Source organism: Onychostoma macrolepis, chromosome 15 (assembly GCF_012432095.1).
Source record: "Onychostoma macrolepis isolate SWU-2019 chromosome 15, ASM1243209v1, whole genome shotgun sequence".
NCBI classification, from domain to species: domain Eukaryota; kingdom Metazoa; phylum Chordata; class Actinopteri; order Cypriniformes; family Cyprinidae; genus Onychostoma; species Onychostoma macrolepis.
The window spans coordinates 5,152,270-5,172,535 of record NC_081169.1 but is presented as its reverse complement, the minus strand read 5'-3'; the positions used below and the strand labels follow the sequence as shown (position 1 = coordinate 5,172,535).

Here is a 20,266-nt window from a genome sequence, read left to right as displayed (position 1 = left end):
TATGTAAAACAGTAGTCTAAATACATTTATTATAAATGCACAAACGCTAGCCTATAGCTTAATCACAATATAGTACAATTACATTCTATTACTCCTTTAACATATTTAATACATGTTTACATTAATATAATAAATTTGATATAAATACCACACATTTCTGCCACAATACCATGGTGCAGTTAATGTTACTACAGTAAATCCCTGGTAAACGATGGTGATTTGTAGATTGAAAAGCCTTCTGACTGTATCGTTGCACACATTGTTTTTCTGCTGTTTGTCAGCGCTGTTTTATCTGGATTTAAACTAGTTTATATCAGTTGACTGATATCGACTGATACTAGTTTATACCAGTCAATAGGATTCTTGGGGTCAAATACAGCTAATTTCAATGACAGCTCCAGTGTGTCTACAAACAAAAAATAAAAGTGTAACAGTGCCCATTCTTGTGTCAAATCAGACTCCTGTTTATTTGTTAGGAAGAGATGCATTATGTAAATTGGGGCTACAAATTTGGTGTACTCCAGAAGGAATAGAAGGTTTTGGGCGATTTAGAAATCCTGGCCAGATGCATTTTTTTTTAGAGGACGTATAGTCAACCTATAACAGCCAAACTGATATATTAGGAGATGGCAAGTGTTTCATATTTTCATGCTAGTTCAGCTTGTAAATGTACAGAATTTAACACATAATAATGTTTTGTCAGGAATGTGTCTGATAATAGATATGTTGGACAATATGACTGAGAGATAACACATGCAATTCTGCATGTGGGTATTTATTTATCTTAAAAAAAAGTAGTCTTTAGAGAGCTTGTTAATATTGTTTTCATTGTATCTTATCAAGGCAATTAGCTTGAGACCAGTATCCATATATAGCAAACCAAATCAAACCTTTGCAAAACACTACAGGAAACATGCAAACAGAGAACATGGTAAGATTTCAACTGTTCTGTAACTGAGTGATTTATCATCTACAGACTACGTACTGTGGCAATTGAAGTTAATACAACTTTCTATACCTAATTCGTTTTCTAATAACTGTCCAGTAACAAAATCCACATAATAACTGTCCATCATTCAAGATGCAGCCACCGCTGAAGAATGAGTCCAGTGTCTTAGTATTTACACTCTCTGGTCTGAATGAAACAATGGAGAACAGATATGTTTTCTTATCTTTGACTGCACTGTATTATCCCCTGATGGTCTTTTGTAATGTAACTGTAATTATTACTATACTCTTACATAAGAAGCTTCATGAGCCAATGTATCTGTTTATATGTAACCTGTGTGTAAATGGACTTTTTGGCACTTCTGGTTTCTACCCTAAATTTATGTATGATTTATTAGCCCATGATCATGTAATTTCCTATGCTGGATGTATGATTCAGATATTTGTCATTTATTCATCTCTTATGTGTGACTATTCAACATTAACGGTAATGGCATATGACAGGTATGTGGCAATATGTAGACCACTGGAGTATCATTCAATAATGACAAATCAGAAAATTCTTAAATGTATCCTTTTCTGCTGGCTGACTCCATTTTTTTGCATGTCTTTTCTAATTATGTTAATATATAGGCTTACCTTATGTGGCTTTAGTGTTGACAAGTTATACTGTGAGATTTGGGCAGTTGCAAAACTTTCTTGCTATTCTACAACAGTAAATAATGTGTTTGGGTACATTGTTATTATTACATATTTTGGAGATGCAGTATTGATATTTTTCTCATACATTTACTTAGTCAGAAAGTGCAGGAAGTCAATAGAAGGCAGACACAAATTCATACAAACATGTGTACCACATCTGCTTGCACTGATCAATGTGACAATTGCATTTATGTTTGATGTACTGTACAGTCGTTATGGTTCAAGGAATGTGCCTCAAAGTCTGCGTAATTTCATGGCCCTAGAATTCTTACTCATACCACCAATTTTAAATCCTCTTATTTATGGTCTAAATCTGACAACAGTGCGGCAACAAGTTATTAGACTGTTTTTCAAGAAACAAGTCACAATATCTGAATGAATATCACCTCATTTCACAAGACATGGGGATTTCTGTGTTTCACAATATTTTTGAAACTAAAAAGTCTAAAGGAAGAATCTGTTTTAGATGTTTAGAAGATTTCTTTTTTTTTTTTTTGCTGAGAATTATTTTGTTCTTGAGAATATACGAAGATAATAAGAAACAGGAGGTTGTGTGATTACAATGATTTTACCTATGAAGTAAAGTAGAGGGCCTTAGCCACAATAAAATCTCTGTACAGCACGGCCTTAACAACACAAATGTTCAGAACGTGTATTATCCTGTATAACGATGATGCAGTGAGTCTGGTTAACTTATGTATTTTATTTTTTATTTTTTTATTATTATTATAATTGTTACTATTAATATTGGTAATTGTCTTGTGCCCATTTTTTCCTAACTAACTTTTTTTTTTAATTTATTGTATATACATTTATTATTATTATTATTATTATTTTTTCTCAATGTGATTTTGGATTTGTTATATTTGTTATAGTTGGGTATGTGTGTTTAGTTTTTGTGTATAAGCTATTGGATTTTTTTGAATTTCCTTCTGGATTAATAAAGTATCAATAATATTTAATTCCTTAAGCAATTGATTACTAGAGTCATACCCAGGTACAGTAACTGAATTTTCATGTCTCACACCCTTTAAATCCAATTATCTCCTTTCAAATTGACTCTAGATTATTCCTACTTTCCCAATTCTTTCTCTAGGTTTATTTTATAACTTGACTTTGCTTTCCACACTTCCATTTTAATTTCTTTCTGCAATTTCAATCTTTTTGCCAAATCACCCTCATAAAATGTTCTACATTTTTCATCCATAAGTACTTTCATGTATATTGTGAACCATGGGTCATTGTTTGGAAATATTTTGACAGTCTTACAGGGGATGAGCATATCTTCACAGAATGAGATTTAACTATTAACAACATCTGCAAGTTCATCAATTTCCAAGCAGGAGTTGTGTAAAAAAAATGCCATTCGATACATCCCAGACATCCTTGCAGAGATGCAGTTGACTCCTGAGACAACATAATACTCTTAGTCTGTGGTCTTTCTCTTTTTAAATCATTTTTATTTACGGGGACAAGCAGGACAGTATTATCGTCCACTGTCCCCACTGGAGGCTGAACAACAGACTTGTATGCACCTTTAATTGATCCATTGCAAAGGTCAAGAGTCTTATTAAAATGCATGGGACAGGACACAAGGAACATTTATTAAAATCACCCATTGTTAAATTCAAGTCATCTGGAGAAAATGCATTGCAGTTAGTGCACAACACTCCCAAGGATCTCTGCTGTGTTTGCTTCCTTTGCCCTTGGATGAATATAAACCACAAAAAAAAAAAAAAAAAAAAAGTTGAGGAAATTCATGAGGAAGGTACTGTGGCCGGAGTGATATAGAGAGTAGTTCAATGTCTCACAGTAATTTAAATGAACTGCACCATTTGTGGATAATATATTTACATTTAATCATTTAGCAGACACTTTTATCCAAAGCAGTGTTGGGTGTAATACTGTAATTAAATTACTTATCCACTGAAAAAGTAAAGGGATTCCTGCTTATTTTTAGGTAATTTAATAACAGTTACTTATGAAGTACTTGCGTTACATACAGTAAATAATTTCAACAGTTTGAAAATCAATTTTGAATTTGAAATCTAAATTTACCATCTAAAGATAAAATTGAATGCAGCATCTTTAACCCTCTGCATGCCAGCGCGTTCACTTTCGGTTTTTCCTGATTCACAGAGAAACCTTAAATACTCAGATAAGACTAAAATCAATCGAATCTAAAAAGGGACTACTTTTATTTGTGTGCACTGACAATAACAACAGAACATTGTGCTTTTGCAAAATAAACTAAACAAACAGGGGTGCATTTTCTGCCGTCTAGGTCTCCATGAGCAACTTTCTATGCATCACAAACTCAGTGAATATTTGACACAGAGACATGAGAAATATGTCTATAGAAAGCTTGTGTGTCTACTTTTAAATGAACGAATTCACAATCGAAAACGAATATTCGATTATATAATACATATGAAGCTAAAGCCAGGTAGGCTACAGTCTTTCCCGTATATGAAGCTTGAAGTGTCTACTTTTAAATGAAAGAATTCAAATCGAAAACGAATATTCCTGAATATGTAATCAGTATGAAAGCAAGGCACAGTCTTTCCCGTATATGAAGCTTGAATTGTCTACTTTTAAATTGAACAAATTCAAATCGAAAACGAATATTCTCTGATTATGTAATCCTTATGAAACTAAGTTGTGAGGTTCAGTCTGTCCTATACCTGAGCTCAATGTTGAAGTGAATGTGATTCAAAGGAGTTGCTGATACCCAGAGATGGTAAAAGATTAAATTCCGAATCATTAGAGATAAGCAGACTAGTAACCTCCACCTCTTCCATTCGAATGATAAATTATTGGAGAGTGCTGCAGGTGTAGCATTGTCCTCTAGTTTGATCCAGGTTTCTGTCAGGGCCATGAGTTTTAGCCTTGAATGACTAGTAATAGATATAAGGAAATATGCTTTGCTTACTGCAGACTGGCAATTCCAGAGACCAATAGAAAAATAAGTATTGTATTAGCAGACATAGGCAAAGTGCCTAAATAAGTTGTCTAATATATAGACAAAAACCACCTCCTGTCACGGTGTGTTAGGCGGGGAAACGCTGGAGACTCAAGAAGCTTTGTAAGAAGTAATATTTAATAGCAAAACTCAGGATCATGGAGAATACACACTTAAACATAACTAAGACCAGACACCAAATGAACGTAGGAGACAGGCTTATAAAGGAGAACAATTAACAAGACTAAATAAACACAGCTGGATACAAATCAACATAATCAGGACTGGAACAGGAAAATGATAAAATAAGGAAAACCAGGAAACAAACGGGAACATACATGTGACAGATCGCCCCCCTCTTGGATGGAGGCTGGTGCAGGACAGGCAGACAGGGGAGCCATGGTGGGTCAGGGGACTCGGGCAGCCATTGCATATGCCCCCCCCCCAAAAAAAAATTTCCAGGGGGAAACTATGACATCTGGTGGGCGCTCTGGAGGAGCGGGCACTGGAAGAACAGGCCCTGGAGGAGCGGACACTGGAGGAACGGGCCCTGGAGGAGCGAGCCCTGGAGGAATGGGCCCTGGAGCAATGGGCCCTGGAGCAATGGGCCCTGGAGGAATGGGCCATGGAGCAACGGGCCCTGGAGGAGCGGGCTCTGGAGGGCACTTGTGAGAAGCGGGCACTGGAGGGCGCTTGTGAGGAGCGGGCACTGGAGGGTGCTCTGGAGTAAGGAGAGGCGCCGAGAACGCCGGGGGTAGCGCCGTATCCAGGAGCTCTGGGGTTGGAGCCACGGCCGGAGGGCTTCTTGACTTCCCCGTGGACGGCGGGCTTAAGGGAGCCCCGGACGGCGGCGTGCTTGAGAGAATCACGGACGGTGGCGTTGATTCCACCATAGACGGCTGGCTTGCGTTGGCCACGGATGGCGGCGGGCTTGCCTTTGGAGCGGCCAGCGAGCTTCTGGCAGTGTCACGAGGACCTCTCCGTCGAGGGAGTTGGCGAGGGCGAGCAGCACGAATGCCCTCGCATAGGTGAGTGGGTCGTGGCTCAGGCGATGAACTTGGCTCGTTCATGTTTAAAGGTCCGGTCTTCTGTCACGGTGTGCTAGGCAGGGAAATGCTGGAGACTCAGGAAGCTTTGTAAGAAGTAATATTTAATAGCAAAATAGCGAGGCCGATGCCACTGAAGGAAAAACTCTTTGTCATACTGGATCCTCACTGGTTATTTAGCAGGTGATGTATTCAGAAACAGAAAGGAGGGATAAAGCCTACAATAGAACAATAAATATTTATTTTATATTATACTATTTATATTAAATTATACTTTATTTGAAGGTGTCCTTGTTACACGTTGCAAGTACTTACTATAGTAAAAACAATACATTACATATATACAACCCCAAATCAGAAAAAGTTGGGACAGTATGGAAAACGCAAATAAAAAAAGAAAGTAGTGATTTCTAAATTTACTTTGACTTGTATTTCATTGCAGACAATATGAACACAAAATATTTCATGTTTTGTCTGGTCAACTTCAGGTCATTTTTAAATATACATCCTTTCCTGTCATTCAGACCTGCAACACATTCCAAAAAAAGTTGGGACAGGAGCAATTTAGGGCTAGTAATGAGGTGAATTGGTTAAATAATGATGTGATTTGAAACAGGTGATTGTTATTATGATTTGGTACAAAAGCAGCATCCAAGAAAGGTCTAGTCCTTTAGGAGCAAAGATGGGCCGAGGATCGCCAGTTTGCCAACAAATATGTGAGAAAATTATTGAAATGTTTAAAAACAATGTTCCTCAAAGAAAGATAGGAAGAGATTTGGATATTTCACCTTCAACAGTGCATAACATAATTAAAAGATTCAAGGAATCTGGAGGAATTTCAGTGCGTAAAGGACAAGGGCGCAAGCCTAAGCTGAACAACCATGATCTCCGATCCCTCAGGCGGCACTGCATCAAGAATCGTCATTCCTTCTATAAGCGATATCACCACAGGGGTTCAGGACTACTTTGGCAAACCTTTGTCAAGTACCACAATACGTAGTTACATCCACAAATGCCAGTTGAAACTGTACTGTGCCAAAAGGAAGCCCTATGTTAACAGTGTCCAGAAGCGCCGTCGACTTCTCTGGGCTCGGAGGCATCTGGGATGGACCATCACACAGTGGAAACGTGTACTGTGGTCAGATGAATCAGTATTTCTGGTATTTTTTGGGAGGAATGGACGCCGTGTGCTCCGGACCAAAGAAGAAAAGGATCATCCAGACTGTTACCAGCAACAAGTCCAAAAGCCAGGGTCTGTCATGGTATGGGGTTGTGTCAGTGCCCTTGGCAAAGGTAACTGTTGAGTGTATCAATAAAAGCAAATGCACGCCTTGTCGAGCTCAGTGTTACCTTCTTTATTCACCACCATGTACTACACTCGTTCCTTTTTCCTCTCCACCTTAACTCACATACGAGAGCTCCCTCTAGAGGCTAACTCAGAACACCACATATCCCTCTCTCTTAAGAACAAACATGCTATAGGGACAAAGTCTCAGTGCAATTAGTTAACAGTTAAGATACACGTTACTGTTGATTTTTTTTCCTCTTTGCAAACATTCAATCCCAATATTATGATTCGCAAACAAACCCTTATGGGCACAGTAATACAATTTCCCAACACTTGGTATAAGCATCACCTACTCAACCACAATATTCACAGAACAACAAGAACGTTCTTTGTGGTATGTGTGACAGCAGATTTGTCATGTAACTGACAAGTGACACAAGCTTTAACAGCTGTTTCTACTTGTTTGTCCATGCCAGGCCACCAGTAGAGCTCTCTAAGCCTCCTTTTTGTCCTCACAATGCCCTGATGTGTATAATGTGCGAGTGTGATGAACTTGGGCTGGAGACATTCTGGAACCAGGAGGCGTGTGGTTCCACGCATCATGCAACCGTCCTGGAGTGAAAGTACTTGAAAATACGGCTTTAACGCATGATCCAGTGCCTTTGCACACTTTGGCCATTTTGAGACGAGCAGTCTGCGTAGCTCAGCTTGGATAGGACAAGAATCACATGCCGCTTTGAACTCAGAGCTGGTTATTGCCGTGAGCGTTGAAGTGAGAACTACGACTTCCAAATCATGTTCCAGACTAGGCTCAGTACTAGGGAGTGGTAAACGAGATAGACAGTCTGCAGTCACGTTCTCATGCCCCGGCTTGTACTGAATATCGTAGGTAAAAGCCATCAGCCTAGCTGACCATCTTGCCATGCGCATACCTGCTCTGCCTTGACCCTTAGATGACAAAAGGGTGGTCAGCGGGCTGTGATCTGTCCGCAGTGTGAAGTGTCGTCCCCACAAGTAGGTCCTCCATCGCTCTGTGGCCCAAACACATGCTAGTGCCTCTTTTTCTACTGTGGAGTACTTCCGTTCTGCTGCGGTAAGAGTGCGTGAGGCAAAAGCCACTGTTCTCTCCATGTTGTCTGCGTGTATCTGGGTAAGAACACCTCCTATTCCGTAGTCTGAGGCATCTGTGGTGACTATAGTAGGCAGTTCTGGATTGAAAAGCGCAAGGGCAGCACTATTCACAATTAGCCCTTTAACTGCCTCAAAGCTCTCCTGAGCCTCAGATGACCAAACGAATGGAGTAGAGCCTCGTAAAAGCACACGCAATGGTTCCACCACTGTAGCATAATTTGGTATGAATTTAGAATACCATGACGTGAGACCCAGAAATGAATGAAGACTAACCTCATCAACAGGAGGTGGTGCATCGGACACTGCAGAAATATGGGAAGCATCAGGCTGTAATCCCTTTTCGGACAGTGTGTGACCCAGAAATGACAGTTCTGCTTTTCTGAAGTGGCACTTTGCCATGTTCAATTTGAGGCCTGCTTTATCGATTCGCTGCAGCACAGCTTGCAGATTTTCATCATGTTCCTTGAACGTTGCTCCTGCGACCATGATATCATCCAAGTAACAATGAGCTCCAGACTGACCTTTAAGGATTTCAGACATCATCCTCTGGAAGCAGCTTGGAGCTGAGGCCAGTCCATATGGAACCCTTTTGAAACTAAATAATCCATCATGCGTGATAAACGCAGTAATGTCTCGGCTGTCCTCATGCAACGTTACCTGGTGATACGCACTTTGGAGGTCTAATGTGGAAAACACTGTTGCTCCATACAAGTTCGCAAACATCTCCTCCATATGCAGAAGAGGAAAGCTGTCCACTACCACTGCCTTGTTAGGCTCACGCAAGTCGACGCAGAGCCTAATCCCACCATCTTTTTTTCTAGTGACAACTATTGGGGAGACCCACTCAGATGCATCCACAGGCTCGATTACATCCTGTTGTACAAGCTTCTGTAATTCCTTGGACACCTCATTGTGAATTGAGAAAGGTAACCTCCTCAGTTTCTGCTGCACTGGCTGAACACCTGGCCGAACATGAACACGATGTACAAATCCTCTTGCACATCCCAGGCTGTTTTCCGACTTTGCATCTATAGATGAGACAGGATGCATGCACTGGTCTGTACTGACCTGACCATCACAAATTTGTAAATACAGTCCAGTAAAGAAGTCTCTGTCCAGCACAGCTGATCCCTTTTGTACAATGTATAAGTCTGTGGTAGTGCAATGGCCTCCATACGAGATGCTGGCTGGCAGGCATCCTTTCACTTCAATTGCATCGCCCCCAAAACTAACTACACTGAGTTTGAATGAAGTTTCGGTGGTGAAAGGGGTGCTTGACTGAAAGATCCAGTGTAAATGGACATTGGCAATATGGACACTGCTGAACCCGTGTCCACCATTAACTGAATGTCCTGTGTTTGTCCTGTGCTTGCACATATCTGTACTGTACACATTATTTTTCCACAGTCACGAGCAGAATGTTCAATATTTAACACAGTCACTTCAGGTACCGTAATTTCACTCACCCGTTTGTTTCCACGACAAATCTTTGCAAAATGTCCTGTTTTGTTACAGTTCCTGCACACTGCATCCTTAGCAGGGCATCCGGGAAAATTAGCTGCGTGCTGCTCAGATCCGCAGCGGCAACAAGTACATGCACGTGTAAATTTTGGAGGTCCACGCGAGGCATTGACTTTACTTTTGCTCCATCGGAACCGGTTATGTTGTTGAACTGCTTGTACTGAGTTGTCGGATGACGCGATCATTGCTTTAGCCTCCGCTCTGTAGCAGTTTCAATTTGCCGGGCGACAGTCACGGCTTTCTTAAGGTCGAGTGGCACTTCCAGCAGCAGCTGTTCTCTGATGAGAGATGAATTAGTCTTTTCGACCAGCTGATCGCGTATCATCTCGTCCTCCATCGTGCCAAATTCACAGGTGGCAGCCAGTTCACGTAGTGCAGCGACATACTGATCTGTGGTCTCGCCCGCGCGTTGGCTCCGTTGGCGGAAGCAGTAACGTTCAGCAACCACATTAACTTTAGGGACAAAAAAATCCCGTATTGCACTCAAAGCAGAAGCATATGTATCGTCTCCCTGATCACTCACGTTCAGGGTGTAGAACAATCTTTGACCCTCGGCTCCGAGGCAGTGTATCAGAAGAGCACGCTTACTAGCATTAGGCAGCTCCTCGCCCACGGCCAGCAAGAAATTGTCGAAAGTTTTGATCCACGCTGTGAATGGAATCGGTTGTTCACCCGGTGTTTGCAGGAACGGGGCAGGTTGGTTGAGACTCAAAGCCATCCACGTTGCCAATATGTTGAGTGTATCAATAAAAGCAAATGCACTCCGTGTCGAGCTCAGTGTTACCTTCTTTATTCACCACCATGTACTACACTCGTTCCTTTTTCCTCTCCACCCTAACTCACATACGAGAGCTCCCTCTAGAGGCTTACTCAGAACACCACAGTAACTCGCACTTCTGTGATGGCACCATTAATGCTGAAAAGTACATAGAGATTTTGGAGCACAATATGCTGCCTTCAAGAAGACATATTTTCCAGGGACGTCCATGCATATTTCAACAAGACAATGCAAAACCACATTCTGCACACATTACAAAGTCCTGGCTGCGGAGGAAGAGGGTACAGGTACTTGACTGGCCTGCCTGCAGTCCTGACCTGTCTCCAATAGAGAATGTGTAGCGCATTTTGAAGCGCAAAATGCGACAACGAAGACCCCGTACTGTTGCCCACCTTAAGACTTGTTTGCAGGAAGAATGGGACAAAATTACACCTGAAACACTTCATCACTTGGTGTCTTCAGTCCCTAAACGTCTTTTAAGTGTTGTGAAAAGGAATGGCAACATTACAAAGTGGTAAATGCTTTACTGTCCCAACTTTTTTTGGAATGTGTTGCAGGTCTGAATGACAGGAAAGGATGTATATTTACAAATGACATGAAGTTGACCAAACAAAACATGAAATATTTTGTGTTCATATTGTCTGCAATGAAATACAAGTCAAGTCAAGTCAAGTCACCTTTATTTATATAGCGCTTTTAACAATACAGATTGTGTCAACGCACTTAACAGTATCAAATTAGAGGATAGAGTGTCAGTAATGTATAATGATAAGATTAAACACTCAATTTTCAATTTTCAGTTAAAGGCATTTCATTATGGAATTCAGAGATGTCATTGTCTAGCTCAGTTTAGTTTAAATATTATCTGTGCAATCAAATCGGCGATAATCGCTAGAAATTAAGTGAGTCAAAGTAAATTTAGAAATCACTACTTTCTTTTTTTATTTGCGTTTTCCATACTGTCCCAACTTTTTCTGATTTGGGGTTGTAATTACATGCAAGTAACCCTAAGCCAAATCCTAACCATATAGTAAGTACATGTAGTTAATTAATATTACTCAGTACTTAAAAGTACACTGTAACAAGGACACCTTAAAATAAATTGTAACCGGTAGTTGTTAAGGTTAGGTATTGGGTAGGATTATTGATGTAGAATATGCTCATGCAGAAAAATTAGAGCTTATTAGAAAATTAAAAATTAGAACTATTAACTGCTTATTTTATGCAAAATGTATATGTAAATAAATGTGAATATGGTAGAACCCTGTTTTATGTAAAATACACCCATGACATCAAATTGTAACATTATACTTGTGTTCTCAGTCAACATTAAATGTACAACTGCAAGAAATAATACCAAATATTATTGCACAGAAGTATTCAGATAAATCAGGCCAATCTCTAGCATTATTTTATACTTTATTATCCAGAAAAAGTAATACTGTGTCACGAATCCGGTTCGTGGTTTTGCGTCTGCTCGTCATCAGAACTAAAACAACTAGAACTATAACAAAATTTTAGTTATGAAATGTCTACCAGTCCAGTTTCAGTCAATGAGTCTAGTTGTGAATTGTCAACTCAACCAGTTTTTACCAATGATTCCAATGTTGAACAGTCTGCCTGTTCAGTTTCAGTCAGTGAGCATGTTGATGAACTTTCTTCCCGCTCAGTTGTCACCAGGGAAAATATTGATGAACTTTTTGTGTTCCCTGCCTCGGTCCTTGAAACCATATATGCTCTGTCTGTTTCTTGTGTCTTGGCTCTGTCACGAATCCGGTTCGAGGTTTTCCGTCTGCTCGCCACCAGATGTTGCCTCTCAGTTACAATGACTCACACACTACACAAACTGTTGTATGTCACCCTGGACTACAGTTCCCATCATCCACTGCACTGATTACGCACACACAGCTGCAACCAATCAAACTCACTTTATGAGACTTGAGCATTTATCACTCTCCTAGTGATAGCAACTTAGTTTCTTAGTTTCCTGAGTTTAAGTCTAGTATGTCCTTTTTTTTTTTTTCCTGTTTTCCCTGTGTCTTCATTCTAGCCCGGTTTATCTCGTCGTGTCTGATCTCTGCCTGCCCTGATGCTTATAGCCTGTCTTGGATTTACCCTTTGCCTTGCTGTTTCGGACTGTGTTTGCACCTTCCCTGGACTATTTCCCGTTTGTGGATTCCCCATTTGTCTCGCCCTCAGGATAAAATTTGCCGTTGACTGACTCACGCCTGTCTTTGGAATATTCTTTTGTCTAGCCCTGTTCAACCTTGTTTGGCAGTGTCGATCTTAGCCTGTTATGACCACGTCTCTGTTTAATAAAAGCTTGTATATGGATTCACACGCCTCTCGTCTCGTTCGCCCCGTTACATACTGTTTCAGCTTGCAGACTAACACACAACAGATGTGCAAATGTAACATTTATGTTTGTCTGATTGTTTGTCCATTTTTTTGACCAAGTTAAATGTCAGATCTAATTTTACAAATAAATTATTCAGATTTTTTTTTTCTTTTTTTTTTTCTTTTTTCTGCAGTCATGTTTCTGTAAATCATGTTGTATTAAGTTTAAGGCTTATCATAGCACGTTTTTAATGTTCTCTTCTGGCTGCCCTTATATTTGCTAGTAACTTAATTTGTGTGCTATATTGTAAGAGGTTTTGGCAAGAAAGCTAACAATATAAAAGAAAATTAAATAATTTTGTTCATAATTATACCACATATGAAATATTCATGTAGTTTGGCACCTAATATTTTGAAAGAAATATTAAGAGGAGAGTAACCATTAGTAACCATTAGAGAGCTTGTTAAAACTGTGTTTGTTATCAATTAACATGAGATCAGTGTCTATATATAGCAAACCAAATAAAACTTTTGCAAAACACTATGGGAAGCATTCAGACAGAGAACATGGTAAGATTTCAGTTGTTCTGTAATTGAAAAAAAAACAAAAAACAACAACAATGTATGTAACTGTTAGAGGATTTCATGTTTGCTTTGTTGTTGGTGTTTTTTCATCTACAGACTTCCTATACACTGTGACAAATCAAATTTATTCAACTTCATGGTTTTCCAATAACTTTTCTTAAAAAATTTTTTAAAAAATCCTTAAAATAATTACATAAATTCAAGATGCAGCCATTGAAGAATGAGTCCAGGGTTTTTGTATTTACACTCTCTGGTCTGAATGAAACAATGGAAAACAGATATGTATTGTTGTCTTTAACCGCACTATATTATCCTCTGATTGTCTTGTGTAATGTAACTGTAATTTTCACTATAATCTCACATAAGAAGCTTCATGAGCCAATGTATGTGTTTATATGTAGTCTCTGTGTAAATGGACTTTATGGAACTTCTGGATTCTACCCTAAATTCATGTATGATTTGTTAGCCCATGATCATGTGATTTCTTTTGCTGGATGTTTGGTTCAGATATTTGTCATTTATTCATCTCTTCTATGTGACTTTTCAACATTAACAGTGATGGCATATGACAGGTATGTTGCAATATGTAGACCACTGGAGTATAATTCAGTAATGACTAGTCAGAGGGTTCTTGAATGTATTATTTTCTGCTGGCTTTCTCCATTTTTTTGCATGTCTATTCTGATTACATTAACATCAAGACTAACCTTATGTGGCTCTAGTATTGAAAAGCTATATTGTGAAAATTGGTCAATTGTTAAACTTTCCTGTTTTTCTACAACAGTAAACAATGTGATTGGGTTTGTAATCATTATTATATATTTTGGACATGCAGTATTAGTATTTTGCTCATACATTCACTTAATTAGAAAGTGCAGGAAGTCAATAGAGGGCAGAAACAAATTCATACAAACATGTGTACCACATCTGCTTGCACTGATCAATGTAACAACTGCATTTTTGTTTGATGTAATGTTCACTCGTTATGGTTCAAGGGATGTGTCTCAAAGTCTGCGTAATTTCATGGCTCTGGAATTCATTCTAATACCACCCATGTTAAATCCACTTATTTATGGACTAAATCTGACAACAGTACGGCAACAAGTTGTGAGACTGATTTTCAAGAAAAAAATGGGAATATCTAAGTGAATATTTTCTCAAGTCTAAAGATCCTATGCTTTCTGTGTTTTAGAAAGATAGTGACATATATATATATATATTATAGTTTAACATATAAGCACGCTCACACACACACACACACATATATATATATATATATATATATATATATATATATATATATATATATATAAATCTTTCTCGAGTTCATGTTGGCAACAATTATTGCAACGTCCTTTTCCCAGGGTAACAGTTCTGAGTTTTCTCCTATAATGCCTGAAGAGTTTGGAGAACACCTGAAAAGAGATCAGAGACTATTTTCTTCATACAGATTCTCTTGAGATTCACAGCTCCATGTTAGTACTTCTTCTCTTCAGTTCACCCCACTCATTTTCTGTACACTGTAAAAAATGATTGTGATTTTAACAGTAAAAAACTGTAAAATACCACAGTAATAACCTGTTAAATGATTAAGAGTAAGTTTCCTTACTATATACAGTGAATAACTGTAATAGATCTAACCTTTGTTTTCGAGAAAGTAGCCTCAGAGTCGACACTCATAGACTGTGTCTGAAACCACTCCCTACACCCTCATTCACTAGTCCTACATTACTTCACTATATAGTCCACTAGACAGAGTGATTGAGAACATATGAGTGAATTCAGACACTGATGAACACCTGCTGTTAACAAACACAATCACTGAAGGAAAGAACAAGAAACAAAACTACAACTGACATACAGCCACAGCCTTAAATGAAATCAACTGAAATAAAACAGCAGAGGATGATTAAACAACTCCACAAACAGCATTACCAGCTCCACTTGTGACTAACCAGTTTGACTTCATTTCTGTCATATATCTATGAATTAACAGAGGTTTATATTTTATTTCAAATGTTTTGTTTGACCTCACCATCTTGGTGATCGGTGTTTGCTTTAGTTATGCTCTTGACCCTTGACTCTTTAAAATTAGTTTTTTTGGCTGTTGTAACTGTGTTTGTAGAGCACATTTATTATGACAAGAAAAGCCAAGAGAAATTGTAGTTAAGTAGTTTTGGTTAAAACTTAAACGCGGTGGTCATCGTCAGTTAGTGTCAAGCAATATGGGTGATTTGTAATTATTTTCACATTGTTTATGGTAGTAATATTACTCTACAAATTAAGCTGACAAACAATGAAAAAAATTTAAAAACCTTTTATTCACAAAACCTTCAGAGTTACAGCACCATTTAGAAACACAGACATCAGGAATCAGCACATGAACCTCAACAATGGTGACTATTAATAATAAAAAAAACAATTCATGCAGCAAAGCATGCTGGGTGCCAGTACAAAACTCCCAGCATGCACTGCAGCATGAATAAATTATGCAGCTGAATGTTCTTAATATTTTCTTTATTTGCTTTTATTTTGGTGTTGTTTTTGTTGTTACTTTTCAGTAAACTGATTTGTGATGTTCAGAGTTGAACCGTTTTTAAAAAAATTTTATATCATTTTTGATTGTCACCAATTTTGAGATTCATATGCCGATTGCTGATGTCTGTGTGTGTTTAAGTTCTGCCATAGTTCAGTACATTCATTTGTGCATATTCTGGTTAGAGCTGTTTCACAACATTTGATTGCTGTAGTATCAGTGGAGCAATTAACATATTACATGTTTAATAAGAGACTTAACACGGGATAATCAATTAATTAAACTAGATCATGTTGGTGTTGACATCACAAAAATCAGTCTCCAGATGATGATAGATTTGTTTGGTGTTTGCTTTAAAAACTGTGCTTAATAAACACAGCTAATTAAAAGCAAGCAAACAGAAACCAATATTAGGGAGTCACGATTCAAGATCCCAACTAAAGCACCCACTGATCGCCAATATGGTGACTTCAAATGAAAGTACAACAACTAAAATCTCAATAAGAGCTTTTGTACACATATGACATAAATAAAGTAAAAGTGGTTAGTAATAAGATGCTGGTGTGGAGTTGTTTAATCACCCTCTTCTGAAATCTTGAGAGATTTCATGTGTTTTATTTCAGTTGATTTCATCTTGGCTTTAGCTGTAAGTTTTGTTTCTCTGCTCTTGTTTCTCATTCCTTCAATGATTCTACTTGTTAACAGCAGGTGTTCATCAATAAAGCTCAATCCTAATTTAATTAGTCACTTAATTCTCTCATTAATTCATCACTGCTTCAGTGTTACTTCAACACTCTGTAGTGTGGACACATAGAAGTGCTCTTTAAAACTGAGGATTTTGCTGTGGGATTAAAGGGGTTAAATGTGTGAGATGACAAAACATACTGTGAAACGTAATTTTAACAGAAATATACCATGAATTTAATTTACGGAAGCAAACTGAAAAACAGTAGATTACTGGCAACCACAGCTGCCGGTATTTCACCGTAAAATCAAGACAAAAAACAGCAAAATACTGTAAAACCTAACAGTCAACTTCCTGTTGTGTTTTGTGGGTCACCATTGTGCTGGAGAGTAGAGCCTGTGTTTAAGTCAAGGACGGACAGAGAGACACTGATGTTATGCTGCATGTTGCTTTATTTAAAGGCAGTAACTGTGTAGTTACTGATGTAATGAGAATGTTTTTGCTAGTTTTGATCATGTATGTGTGCTGCTGTTATTTGCAAGAGATTTGAATTGATGACTTTGCATAAATCAGTAAGATTTTCTTCATGGACTTAAACAAAATAGTTCTCAATACTCTCATACTCACATTACATAAACATTATAAATATTAGTCTATAAACAAATGGCAGTTGGATAATTTAAGCGTAGTCGGTTTCTGCAAATAAAATGAGTTAACTAAAAGGTTTGTGTATTAACATTGTATCAGTTAATGAGATACGGTTTTTCACTGTAAATTTAAACAGTTCTGTAAATCCTAAAATTTAGCTACCGTATTTTTCACGGTAAAATTCTGGCAACCACAGCTGCCGGTATTTTTCCGTAAATTTAACAGATTTTTTTTACAGTGTAGGGTTCAGGTCAGAGGACAGGGACAGCCATTGTAAAAGATTATTTTTGTGCTCAGTGACCCATTTTTTATATTTTGATGTTTGTCTTGGATTGTTGTCCTGGTGGAAGATTCAAACATGGCCCATTATGAGATTTCTAACAGAGGCAGTCAGGTTTTGATTTTTTATCTGTTGGTATTTGATAGAATCCATGATGCCATGCATCTGAACAAGATGTTCAGGACCTCTGTCAGAAAAACAGGGCCACAACATTAAAGATCCAGCAGTATATTTAACCGTGGACATGGGGTACTTTTTTTTATCCCTGTTTGTACTAAACTCATCTGGTAGGTTTGCTGCCAAAAAGCTCTTTTTTCAGTTTCATCTGACCATAGAAGCCAGTGCCATTTGAAGTTCCAGTCGTGTCTGACAACTGAATTTGTTGGAGTTTGTTTTTGGATGAGTGAGGAGAATTTTCCTTGAAACCTTCCCGAACAACATGTGGTGATGAGGTGGATGTTTGATATATATATATTTTAGGTTTCTGACCCCAAGACTCAACTAATCTCTACATTTCTACAGCTGTGATCCTTGGAGAGTTTTTGGCCACTCAAACTCTCCTGCATTAGAACAATATAGACATATCCTCTTCCAGGCAGATTTTTTAACATCTTTAGTTGATTGGAACCTCTTAATTATTACCCTGATGGTGGAAATGGGGATTTTCAATGCTTTAACTCTTTTCTTACAGCCACTTTCTATTTTGTGATGCTCAGCAATCTTGTTCTGCACATCAGAACTATATTCTTAGGTTTTACTCCTTGTGATGGATGATTAAGGGAATTTGGCCTTTGTGTTCCTCATATTTATAATCCTGTGGAACAGGAAGTCATGGCTGGACAATTTCATGCTCCTAGTCACCCTGGTGTGCTAAAAAATGTAAATATGAATGGGAATATACTTGAGAGATATTTTAATCATAATAATTTCTAAGGGTGCCAATAATTGTGACCAACATTCACTGGAGAAAAACATTTGGTAACACTTTATTTTAGGGTCTCTTAACTAGTTGCTTATTAGCATGCATATTACTAGAATGTTAGCCATTTATTAGTACTAATTAAGCACATATTAATGCCTTATTCTACATGACCTTATTCTACATCCCTAATCATACCCAATACCTAAACTTAACAACTAACTTACTAACTATTAATAAGCAGCAAATTAGGAATTTATTGAGGGAAATATCATAGTTAATACTGAATAAGCGTTCCCTATTCTAAAGTGTTACGAAACATTTATTTCATCATGAGATTTTCTCCCCACTTTCAATTGTTTTACTTCAATGATAGGTTAGAATTTTGTGATCTTTTTGAGTGAAAGATCAAAAGGACAAACAATGCAGATTTATTTTCACAGCCACCTTTGCTCATATTTATCAAGGGTGCCAATATTAGTGGAGGGCACTGTATATATATATATAAATATACACACACACACACACACACACACACACATATATATACAGTGTTGGGGGTAACGCATTACAAGTCAAGTCAAGTCAAGTCACCTTTATTTATATAGCGCTTTTACAATACAGATTGTGTCAAAGCACTTAACAGTATCAAATTGGAGGATAGAGTGTCAGTAATGTATAATGATAAGATTAAACACTCAATTTTCAGTTAAAGGCATTTCATTATTGAATTCAGAGATGTCATTGTCTAGCTCAGTTTAGTTTAAATAGTATCTGTGCAATCAAATCGGCGATAATCGCTAGAAATTAAGTGTCCCCAACTGAGCAAGCCAGAGGCGACAGCGGCAAGGAACCAAAACTCCTCTGTGACAGAATGGAGAAAAACCTTGGGAGAAACCAGGCTCAGTCGGGGCCAGTTCTCCTCTGACCAGACGAAACCCGCAGTTCAAAAGTTTATATTTCTACTTTAATTTTGTTGCAATTTCTAACAATAGTAGTATTATGTAGTTAGGTATTTTATTATATTTGAGTTATTTTGTTATAGGTTTTCACTGGGGATATGTCTCTGGGGGTCATCTGGGTGTCCTGGTCTCCGCTGACGATCAGGGCTGTAGACATCATCTCTTGGTGCTGATCCACCATCTGATCGGACACGGACCGAGAAACAGACTAGGAAAGAAACAGACAAACATTAGCGCAGATGCCATTCAACTTACGATGTAACGAGTACATCGTGTGTTATGGGGAGTGTTCCCGGTTCCGGTTGATCTAATTAATGCAGCCTAACAATCCTTTAACGGATTTGAATAATAGAAGCGTATTAATGTGTTATGTGTAAGCCAGGCTAAAGAGATGGGTCTTTAATCTAGATTTAAACTGACAGAGTGTGTCTGCCTCCCGAACAGTGTTAGGTAGACTGTTCCAGAGTTTGGGTGCTAAATAGGAAAAGGATCTGCCGCCCGCAGTCGATTTTGATATTCTAGGTATTATCAAACGGCCAGAGTTTTGAGAACGCAGCGGACGTGGAGGACTATAATGCGATAAGAGCTCGCTCAAGTACTGAGGAGCTAAACCATTCAGGGCTTTATAAGTAATTAACAAGATTTTAAAATCTATCCGATGCTTGATAGGGAGCCAGTGCAGTGTTGACAGAACCGGGCTAATATGGTCATATTTCCTGGTTCTAGTAAGGACTCTAGCTGCTGCATTTTGGACCAACTGTAGTTTGTTGATCAAGCGTGCAGAACAACCACCCAATAAAGCATTACAATAGTCTAACCTTGAGGTCATAAACGCATGAATGCAAGTTGCATCATCAGATTACTTTTTTCAAGTAACTAGGAAAGTACTGGATTACTTTTTTTTTTAATTTACAAGAAAATATCTGAGTTATTAGATA

At 38.2% G+C, this 20,266-nt stretch overlaps 2 protein-coding genes across 2 annotated transcripts; both read left to right on the top strand.

Annotated features, from left to right (window-relative positions):
- The first annotated feature begins 913 nt into the window (after positions 1-913).
- Positions 914-2,152, top strand: LOC131520677 (olfactory receptor 52D1-like). The gene is made up of 2 exons (XM_058745095.1): positions 914-931; positions 1,082-2,152. The coding sequence occupies exons 1-2, from the start codon at positions 914-916 to the stop codon at positions 2,027-2,029; spliced, it is 966 nt and encodes a 321-aa protein (XP_058601078.1). The 3' UTR covers positions 2,030-2,152.
- Positions 2,153-13,502: 11,350 nt separating this feature from the next.
- On the top strand, positions 13,503-14,447 carry LOC131520675 (olfactory receptor 6N1-like). Its single transcript, XM_058745093.1, has one exon. It carries the CDS (start codon positions 13,503-13,505, stop codon positions 14,445-14,447), a length of 945 nt encoding a protein of 314 aa, XP_058601076.1.
- Positions 14,448-20,266: the final 5,819 nt, after the last annotated feature.